The 11,360-nt window shown below is 36.6% G+C and overlaps 1 protein-coding gene across 1 annotated transcript; it reads left to right on the top strand.

The window, feature by feature from the left end:
* The first annotated feature begins 265 nt into the window (after positions 1–265).
* Positions 266–11,231, top strand: wdr48b (WD repeat domain 48b). The gene is made up of 19 exons (XM_081374812.1): positions 266–339; positions 855–995; positions 1,177–1,252; positions 1,352–1,434; positions 2,199–2,328; positions 2,464–2,552; positions 2,683–2,784; positions 2,992–3,216; positions 3,301–3,375; positions 5,885–5,987; positions 6,231–6,328; positions 6,406–6,513; positions 6,621–6,717; positions 7,693–7,788; positions 8,221–8,326; positions 8,407–8,494; positions 8,575–8,651; positions 8,829–9,021; positions 9,846–11,231. Exons 1-19 carry the CDS (start codon positions 292–294, stop codon positions 9,939–9,941), a joined length of 2,031 nt encoding a protein of 676 aa, XP_081230938.1. The 5' UTR covers positions 266–291; the 3' UTR covers positions 9,942–11,231.
* The last annotated feature ends 129 nt before the right edge of the window (positions 11,232–11,360 follow it).

Genomic DNA, 11,360 nt, shown 5'->3' with positions numbered 1-11,360 from the left:
TTTTATATATATACTATAGGGAGTATTTAAATATAGCTACATTTGAACTTGTGTTATGTTTTGTGCAATTTAATAACATTTTACATTTAGGATCTAAGGGTCTCAAATCTATGATGTTAAATTCCTGCAAATCACCATCTACCACTGAACAATTAACTTAGGTAAATCTACTCGTGCGCATATGTGCTCAACTGCGGCCTCTAGTGACAGATTTCGACAGACCCAACAAACACCAGAACGTCTTCCTCTGTCCCCCGGAAGTGACGCATTCTCTGATTGTCAACATGCAAGATGGCGACTCATCACAGACAGAACGCTGCTGGACGGAGGAAAGTCCAGGTGATCATTTACACATAATATTTCGGAACTTTAAAACTATTTATTACAGAATTCTTAATACGTTTACATGTTTCAGGAAAGTGTCGCCCAATGTAGTGTCCACAATATTTACAAACCGAAACATTTCCGCCCTTTCAAAAATTACAGTGGTGTTACCATACAGTGATGATATCTAACGCACTGGCATACCGTCATTTTTTGGTGTGTCCAAATACTTTTTCGGGCCACTGCACACTACAGATATGTGATTTTGTAATTGAATGTATTTGTATACAGCTGTCTGCTCAATAATTAAATTCTTTAGATAAAGACATGTTTTTGCATACAGATATTGTATAGCCTTAAAATCTAATGTTAATCTCTTAATGACTGATTTACAAGACACAGATGGTTCCTAAGGCTCTCTTTGTAATATTTTTTCTATAACTTAAGTTGATAGCCAGTTTAGTAGACTGTTGGTAATCTCTAATTTTCTAATAAACATTTTTTTTTTGTTAATAATGATGAGTTTACAGGTTTCCTATGTGATTAGAGATGAGGTGGAGAAGTACAATCGTAATGGTGTGAACGCTCTTCAGCTGGATCCTGCTCTCAACAGACTCTTCACGGCCGGCCGAGATTCAATCGTCAGGATATGGAGTGTCAATCAACACAAAGTACAACCAGCATGCTCATGATTTATGAATATTGATGCACTCGGTCCCTTGTTTTGCTACTATGTAACCATATCTTCCATTTTCACCATCAAAATCATATTTTTTTCCCGTTCTGTTAAATGTTTATGATATTTCCAGCTTTATGTGCTACAGTACTGACAGCTGTTTACTATTACAGCAGGATCCTTACATCGCTTCGATGGAGCATCACACTGACTGGGTCAATGACATCATTCTCTGTTGTAACGGAAAAACATGTACGTTTAAGCACTTCAGAAGATTTTTACAGGATGCTCAGATCTCATCAAATATATTCTAATTATTAGACAGTTTCAGTGGATTGTTCTGTGTTGTAGTGATATCAGCCTCCTCGGACACCACTGTGAAAGTCTGGAATGCACACAAGGGATTCTGTATGTCCACGTTACGGACGCATAAGGTATGTTTCATATTTTGTAGACCTTGTTTTAATTTTTTCTAATGCTTTGTTACATTTTCAACTTTGTGTATTGTTGCTGTAATGAGCATGAAAAAGTTCTATAGTTCTAAGTTATTCTCTATATCAGTGTCACTGTTTCTGAACTCCCTGAAACGCATCCATTGTAGTCTTGAGTTTTCTTCCAGGAACGAACATGTCACAATATTCCTCATTTAAATAATTCCCACCCAAGGCATACGTGAAAAAGGGGCGAGGTCTGGTTGAGTTGCATTAGTAGTGTGTTGAAGCTCACAGTTATGGTAAGAGGCTCGATATTTCCTCAAACACACTCGGAGAGGTTGACCAATCACAACACACTGGTGCAGCCGACCAATCAGAGCACATTGCGCTTTTCAGAAGGAGGGGCTTCTTAGAGACAGGAACTAAACAGGGTGTTACTAACAGACTGGGAAGAGAGGTCCTGCAACAATGTCAAATATGTGAAAAAGTAATGTGTTTTTGGACATTCAAGCATTAAAACCTATTCCAGTAGACCCCAAAAACAAAATCAAGACTTTGTAATAGGAAATAATATGTCCTCTTTAATTATGCTGACGGTAGCCAGACATTTGACTGTCTGCATAAACTCTTGTCCACTTTGGAGCTTCCAGAGTTTGCCTAGAAAACAGACTGAAACTAATTTGTGCTATTTTTGTGTGCAAAATTACTATATTTGAGACTTATGACTGTGTTGATGGTGACAGTGGTTGTGATTCACACTTCAGGACTACGTCAAAGCTTTAGCATATGCGAAAGACAAGGAGCTGGTGGCATCAGCCGGGCTGGACAGGCAGATCTTCCTGTGGGACGTGAACACGCTGACGGCTCTCACTGCCTCTAATAATACAGTCACAAGTGAGAAAACTCTCTTTATCATAACTTTTGACACAGGCTTCCTTCTTATTAACTGAGTATGAGTTAGACAGATGAATGAGGAAACCCTTTCGCTCTGAGGAGAGTGCACAAATGTGTTCATATTTTCCGTGACAGCTTCCTCACTGAGTGGAAACAAGGACTCCATCTACAGTCTGGCCATGAATCAGGCAGGAACCGTGATCATCTCAGGATCTACGGAAAAGGTTAGTCTGATGATGTTTTACTTTCACATTTGAAGGAAGGAAAATTGTCATTAATGTGACTGCAGGCAGGTTCAAATAAAAAGGTTTAACTTACAGAACATGTTTTGTGTCACATTTATTGTTATAACAGGTCTTGAGGCTCTGGGATCCACGAACATGTGCAAAACTAATGAAGCTGAAAGGCCACAGTGACAACGTCAAATCATTATTACTAAACAGAGACGGCACCCAGGTAGGACTTGGACACAATTCCAGACAATATTGCACACTTTATATGACGTCAAATGTGCATTTCATGCCAAATAATACTCGGATACATAAAAAAAATATATATATATATATTTTAGTAAATTGTTTTGCTATTCAGATTGCCAAAAACTGAACAAAACCATTTACTGACTCTGCTAATGTTATCCGCATGCTGTGTTTCTCTGTCTAGTGTCTCTCCGGTAGCTCAGACGGCACGATACGCTTGTGGTCCCTCGGCCAGCAGAGATGTATCGCCACATACCGGGTCCATGATGAGGGCGTGTGGGCCCTGCAGGCGAACGAGGCCTTCACACACATCTACTCCGGAGGACGTGACCGAAAGATCTACTGCACAGACCTGCGAAACCCTGACATACGTGTGCTCATATGTGAAGAGAAAGCTCCCGTCCTGAAGGTGAGAGCGAGCTTAAGATGCATAGTGCTTGAAAATAAAGAAATTATAATGCTACTCTTATAATTGATCTGATGCTCTGTTCAGATGGAATTGGACAAATCAGCCGACCCTCCTCAAGCCATTTGGGTGTCCACAACTAAATCATTTGTGAACAAATGGGTGAGTTACATAACCACAATTCAGATGGTTCTTTTCTTAAAGGAAAAGTTTATAAAATTCTGTCATTATTCAGCCTCAATATGAATTGAGCGACTGTATTAATTTTTCTCAGTGAACACCTATCCTAACCCTAACTAGACATTACTGACTACGAATTACTGACAATATTCAAGAATCAACTGAAAACTCATTTCTTCCTTGAGCACTTGTTTGCATGAAAGTTCTTGCATATGTGAGCAATGATGACAGAATTTTCATTTCAGGTTGAACTGACACTTTAAATATACATTATGTAATCAGAGTTTCTGCAGGTTTTAAAAAGGTCTTTAAAAATCTTAATTCACCTTTACACAAATTAAGGCCTTAAAAAGGTCTTAAATCAGAGCTGAAAGTCTTCAATTCGTGAAGTCATGGCATTAAATCTTACATGCATTGCAAAAATATCTTTCTCAGTATTTTTGTTTTCAAATACAAATATCTGAGCATCTTTAAATCAAGATACATGTACTTGAGATGGAAATGTAAAAATTAAGTCTTGAAAAATGTATAAAAAAATGTGTTTGAGCTTAAAACAAGAACAAATACCCGTCAATGACGAATGAAAAATTTCCCTTTGGATTTCTGACCCCACTGACAGATATTTGTTCTCATTTTAATCATGAACTCACCTAACTGATCAAATTTACAGAAAACAAGACTTCATATTTTATGTAGTTTTGCTTCTCAAGTAAATGCATCTTGATGTATTTACTGTATTTAGACATTTGCACTGGAAAACAAGACAAAAATACTCTTTTGTGGGATCTGAAGGTACAGAAAAAGTAATTTCCATATTCTAGTGGTTGGGCGCAGAGCTATTCAAGCTACTCTAAACCCTTCTTTTCTTTAAAGTGAATGTATTTTCAAACTCTGAAGTGTCGTTAATACTACTCATTGTCTTCCTCCCTAGACATTTACATTTAGAGAACATATTGACATTAGGGGTGGGCGATATGGCAAAAATATCATATCACGATTTTTTTCAGGAAAATCACGATTAACGATTTTATCACGATTCTTTTTATGTTGGTTGTACTATTTTGTGATTGAGCATTACAGCCAATCTAATGTCCATATTCTAAAAACAATGCCTTAGGTAGCAAAATAAAAAAATGGCGGACAGGGGCAAAGATAAAAATATTTGTCATTATTTTCTTTGTTATTAAATATTAAGATTAAATATACACATTACACATACACAACTTAATATACAAATTAAATAGGCTAAACAGTGCTTTATGTTTTCAGCTACAGGTGTAGGCTATTTAACAGTAGCATTGCAGAAAGTAAATGAACAAATAGCCTATGAAAATAAAACAAAACAGACTTCATTGTATAAATTATACATTGATACTTATTAAAGCTACTATTAAAATTATCAGTCAAGAGCAGTGAGTGATTTTCTCTTTGCATTTTGTTGTTTTATTGACATTAAAGGGATAGTTCTCCTAAAAATTCAAATTATCATAATTTACTCTCTCAAGTTGTTTTAAACTCGAATTAGTTTCTTTCTTCTGTTGAAAATAAAAGTTATTTTTGAAGAATGTGGGTAACCAAACAGTTGATGAACCCCAGTGACTTCCATAGTATATTTTTCTTCCATGGAAGTCAATGAGGACCAGCTACTGTTTGGATAGCCACATTCTTCAAAATATTGATATTAGAAAAATATTAGAAAATATTAGAAGGAAATGAATACAGGTTTGGAACAACATTAGAGTGCGTAAATGATGAGATATTTTTTATTTATGGGTGAACTATCCCTTTAAAGACAAGCGGCAGCGTGTTTACTATTAGCCTACTACTGTCTCTTTAAGAGTTGCGCGCGACGCGTCTAATATACACGCATTTGACAAGCAGATTTTCTCTCAATTTTCTCAAGTTTGCTTTCACTTTAGACATAACCGACTTTGTTTATGTAAACCTTGTGTGTATTTAACAGTATAAGCACAATAAGACTCGAAGGATAACTTAGTCCAGTATCCAGGCGCTGGTAGGCAGGCTTTTAGTGCATTTGAGCTTCACATGTACGCGCTGAGGAACGCATACGAACAGCGCATCAGCACGCGAATTAAATGTTTAACCGACAAGGCATTAAAGCACATGCAAATTATGAACTTTTGTGAACTGCAGTCTCCCGTTCCGCTGCGTCAACATTTTATGTGAATATACGTCGCGTTGTTCAGTATGTTGGGACAGAGGCGATATTTCTTCAAAAGCAGATCGTGGAGACATTTTAATCGTCCACGATCAAAAATCGTCATATCGCACACCCCTAATTGACATATTGCGTTCCCTTCAAATTATCCCTTACATTTTCTTTACTTGGTCTTAAAAAGGTCTTTTTTAAAAAGTCTTAAATTTACCTTCAGAAACCCTCTATAATTAGACATTAGCCTATGCCTAAGCTTATATTTGCATCATTCAATCAGCTCATGTGTCTTTGTCTTTCTCTCTTTGTCATGATCAGTCTCTAAAGGGCATGCATAACTTCAGAACATCTGGAGACTACGACAACGACTGTAGTGCTCCACTGACTCCACTGTGTACACAGCCAGAGCATGTCATCAAAGGTAAAAGACCATCAGTGTTAGCTAGAACAACATCTGACCTTAAAGCTGGAGGTCAGAATGGTGTTGGCCAATGGTTAAAGCTTAAACCAGCAAGGTTGCTGTTTGTGAAAGACACCAAACCCCAGTTTCTCCATGGAAATTGTGTAATCAAGTGTACTGTCAGTTGCTTTGGATAAAACATCTACTGTTTTTTATCTATAATTGATTGAAACTTGTATTGAACTGAGTTTAATTTCATTTCAGGTGGCACCAGCATCGTTCAGTGTCATATTCTCAATGACAAGAGGCACATACTCACTAAAGACAGCAATAATAGTGTGGCATTCTGGGATGTCCTTAAGGTAAGGTGCAGATCATGAGAAGCTTTTGTGGCATCTTTTGGCCAACCGTTATGTAATCCTGCTCTGTGTTTTATTAGGCGTGTAAGGGGGAAGACCTGGGTAAAGTGGACTTTGATGAGGAAATCAAAAAGAGGTTCAAGATGGTCTATGTGCCGAACTGGTTTTCTGTAGATCTCAAAACAGGGGTGAGTATTAGAGGCAATGCCTTTTGCATTAGCACCATGTTTTTCAATTAAAATATGGGCGAAGATGTATGTTAATGAGTGTTGGATATGTTTTTGCTGTTTTTCAGATGCTGACTATCACGCTGGATGAAAGCGACTCGTTTGCGGCGTGGGTGGCAGCTAAAGACGCTGGTTTTACAAGCCCAGACGGCTCTGACCCGAAGTGTAAAGTTGTCTTAGTCCATAGTGTTGAAAATGCATATGCTGCAAAAATTCCCCTCTTGATAGGGGCTAAACTATGGAAACATGTTTCCACCGTGGAGTAAAACAATTAAAAAGGTAATCAGGACTTTTTTCCTCACAATTCTGACTTTTTTTCCTCGCAATTGTGAGTTTATATGTAGTCATTTTGACCTTTTCTCAAAATTGCGAGTTTATATCTCAAATTTTTGAGATTTGTGAGAATTGTGAGATACAAACTCAAAATTGCGGGGGAAAAAAGTCTGAATTGTGAGATAAAAAGTTGCAATTACCTTTTTTATTTTTTAATCCATGGCAAAAAATCCATACTAGACTCTTTGTTTGCTGACGATGCATTTTTAACTGAAAAATTGATTATTATTTTTTTATTACTATTAATGGCCAGGCAGCTATTATAATCGTTAGTGTTCTTCTTCCGCTCTTGAGTCTATGGCCGCTCATAGAACCGCTTACGGGAAAGTTATATAATTTGGTACACAGATAAAGCAAAGTCTGAGCTGTTACCATAGCAAATTTGGAGTCTCTAACTCAAACCCTCTAGCGCCACCAACTGTCTACATTTGCACTCACGTTTATGCTAATAACTTTTGACCCTCTATTGTTGCTTATAACTTCTGAACGGTTTGGCCAAAAATCACAAAACGAGTCTCTATAGATTCAGTACAGCATGCTAAGTCGATCAGTACCCAATTTTCCCATATTGGCAATTTTGGGTGTCGGCCATTTAGACATTGCTGTATAATTGCGTAATTCTGTAATTGTCATTGGCACCATGTTAAGGTACTCAAAAGGTTTTGAGAGTGCCACCCTGTGGTCAAGAATATATATTTTAAATCTAGATAGAAATGCTTTTAATTTAGCAACTCAACCTTACAACATTAACTCAACTTTGGAAATTATATAACATAACTATTCTTTGTGTTTATTCATATGTTCCAGTGAATCTTGGTGGGCTGCTCCTGCAGGCCCTGTTGGAATTCTGGCCCAGAACTCACATAAACCCAATGGAAGAGGAGGAAAATGAGCTCAACCATGGTAAGTGCTTTTGTAGAAAAAAAAAAAAAAAAATATATATATATATATATATATATATATATATATATATATATATATATATATATATATATATCTTTTAATAAAGGCATTTAAAAAAGATTTTTATTATATAGGAGGAATTATTTTCTAGTAATACTTTTTAGTACTGAATAAAATTTACCTTGACTCTTATCTGCCATCTTGAATGAAAATTCTAGCTTTGGACAAAAGCGTCTGCTAAATGACTAAATGTAAATTATTTTGCAATGCATAGATAGCCTTTCAATTATTTTTTTGCGTTTAACTTTATGCAAAACTTAGTTCTGAACTAATTTCTGGAATTCAGATTGCATAGTTCTAAAACATCTGATATTCTGCAACATGTAAATATGCACTTGGTTTCTGACTTCATTATCTTCTGTTTGTCTGCAGTAAACGGTGATCAGGAGAGCCGAATTCAAAAGGGCAACGGCTACTTCCAGGTTCCCCCACACACTCCAGTCATCTTTGGTGAAGCGGGCGGAAGAACGTTGTTTAGGTCAGAATGATGAAGACATTAAATCACCATTCTTCCTGGATCTTGTCTTCATTATAAGCCATATTTCCTTCCAATTCCAGGTTATTATGCCGTGATTCTGGGGGAGAGACTGAGTCTATGTTACTGAATGAAACTGTACCTCAATGGGTTATTGATATCACTGTAGATGTGAGTGTTTAAAATCCCACAATCATCCCATTATGTGTCATAATGTTATATAATATTAACTGCTTTCTTTCCTGCTTCAGAAAAACATGCCAAAATTCAACAAGATCCCGTTCTACCTCCAACCTCACTCATCATCCGGGGCTAAAACACTCAAAAAGTATGTAGTCTATAAGTGAGAAAATGGAAGAAAAAATGGTTATGCTTATTCTAATTTCTAATGGAATATTTTAGACATCTTTTTAGACATTTAAATGCATTTGAATTGTAAAAGTGATACTCAACTATATTTGCAACAATATTTTGGAGATTATTCATCATGGCCTGTTGTTTTCAGGGACCGTCTGTCTGCTAGTGACATGCTGCAGGTGCGGAAAGTGATGGAACACGTCTATGAGAAGATCATCAACATTGACACGGAGTCACAGACCACCAGCTCCTCAGCCAATGACAAGCCGGCAGAGCTGGAGAAAGAGGAAGACGTGGCAGTGATGGCCGAAGAGAAGATTGAGCTCATGTGTTTAGATCAGGTTAGACCTGCTATCACCTTCTTTACCGCCTCCAGACAAGAAAACACACTCATTGCTCCAATGTACTCATTATTTGCTCTTCAACACTTCATTTTTCCCAGATGCTGAAACAAATTTAAATAAGGTGACCTTTATTTAGTTTTGATTGGTTGTTTTTTGCTAAAACATTGGCCTTTACATTGACACACCGTGAAGCTTTGTCAGTGCAGTCCAGTAGCACTGCTTTTGTGACATCAATAACCCTTAATAACAATATTACAAGTGTGAAACATTGATTAACCCAGGTGTAAAAGTGGCCGTAACCCCAGTTAAACAAGTGTGAAAAGCCAGGAACAGATATTAAAACTTAAGTAAATCATTCACTACCCCACAGTTTTGGTTATTTTTCCCTGCTTTAACATTATTTTCATCCTTATATTGCATTAATGCTCGACTGCACTGAATTTGATTGAAATTTCAGGCAAGATTGTATCGTTCTCATTGTGTTCCTAAAGGCCCATTCACACAAAGGACGAAAACCACAATGATATAGTTTTAAAAAATCATTCTAAATTTAAAAGAATGGATAAGTTCACACCACGACTATAATGATAACAACACATAAAAAACAATATCGTAATTTCGAATATCGTAACATTGACAGCCAATCAGAATCTGTCCTGCTTTGAAGCAGGAGACAACAAATCTGCAGTGCATGCTTATAATAAACAGAGCATTGGTGTGAATGCTAATATAGTTATCGTTCGTTGTGTGAACGGCCTTAAATGGTAAAAAATGTCAAATGATTTTGTAGACTGTTGTTAAATGCTTGCTGTCTTTCGTAGGTTTTGGATCCAAACATGGACCTCAGGACTGTTAAGCATTTTATCTGGAAGAGCGGTGGAGACCTGACCATTCATTATAAACAGAAGTCCACGTGAGTCCCTCCGAACACCCTCAGCCCGCATCGCTCTGACTTCCAGAAGAAGCTTCCCAGAACGCCCTGCTCTTCTCAGGTCTGATAGACAACCAGGAGGAATGTGTTTTTCTTCTTCTCATTCTCTTCACACTGGCTGAAGTGACAGAGCCAGCAGAAAGATCTGACCGACAACTGAAGGTTAAAGACTAAAGATCCACTGCAGATTGACAGTTGTTGCAACGTGCTGTAATCAAGGACTTTGTCATTTTTCTGCCTTTATTTCATTTTTTTTGTATATTTATTACTGTTGTGTCCAGCATGAGCATGAGGATGGTGATGATGATGATGATGATGATGCACACGAGTACTTCCATCCTCAAACATTCCAGACACTTTTCAACTAGACCAGAACTGAAAGCAGCTGCTCTTTGAAGCTCAATTGTTCCCATTTTGCTTTTCCCAACTTCTATTTTCTAGGTTTAATATGTTTTTGTCATTTATTTGAAGCTTTTTTTTTTGTATCAAGCACATTTTGCAATCAGAAATTGAAAGTCCAATGAGGAAGTCTAATGAGGATCTCGAAACTGTTTTAGCAAATCAGCCAATCAAATAAACAAACAAACAAAACACAGTTCCTGTTTTTAATTCATAGAGTAAATGAAATTTACCGCAAAAGAATGTCTTATCTGAATGTGTTTGTTCGTTTGTGAGGATAGGAGCACATGACAGTGTTTGCATCATCTTACCACAGCTTCTGGGAAATATGGCCCTGCCCTTGTCAGCTGTTACATTAAGACTGACTTTTCTTTTGAATAAAAGTTGAAACTGTTTTTTCACTCCTGGTGTCTGAACATGATTAATAAATATATGTAAATGTTTAATTCACTTTTGGGGAAGGAATCCAGGATTTCCTGAGTGTCATGTCTGGATCATATTTCATATCTCAAATGCAAAAGAACAAATGCTTACGCTACAATGAGGTTCCACTTGTTAATGCATTAGATATGAATTTTTACATTAGCTGATGTTAATGTATTCAACATTATTGTTCACCATTAGTTCATGATACTTAATACGTCAATTAGTTATAAATCAACAAGTCAGTGAATAAGCCTTTAGTAAAGCGTTAACAGAAAAAATAATTTGCATTAAGAAAACGAAGACTTGTTTTTGCTCCAGACAATTAAGTATATGCACCCATAATAAGTGCGTAAAACAATGCATAACAAATACATAACATACCATTTTACTGAATGAAACAATATAAATTGTGAAAAGCACTTTACAAATAAATGTGAATTGACTTGAATTTAAGATGTGTGTCAGGATGATTGTATTTTATTTATTTATTTATTTTATTACAGTAACAAAATTTGGATGGACATGCTTAAAAACTCAATGCAAAAAAGGTTTAAAAAAGTAAGTTTCATTTTCAAAATAA

This window comes from Scardinius erythrophthalmus, assembly GCF_964197995.2.
Source record: "Scardinius erythrophthalmus genome assembly, chromosome: 9".
NCBI lineage: Eukaryota > Metazoa > Chordata > Actinopteri > Cypriniformes > Leuciscidae > Scardinius > Scardinius erythrophthalmus.
Note: the sequence above shows the minus strand (reverse complement) of the source record. Positions and strands in the feature narration are given on the sequence as shown.

Coding starts and splice junctions, on each gene's coding strand:
- wdr48b (XM_081374812.1), top strand. CDS start 292: ATGGCGACTCATCACAGACAGAACGCTGCTGGACGGAGGAAAGTCCAG. Junction 2,785..2,991: donor TAAACAGAGACGGCACCCAG/GTAGGACTTGGA, acceptor TTCTCTGTCTAG/TGTCTCTCCGGTAGCTCAGA. Junction 3,217..3,300: donor AGAAAGCTCCCGTCCTGAAG/GTGAGAGCGAGC, acceptor TGCTCTGTTCAG/ATGGAATTGGACAAATCAGC.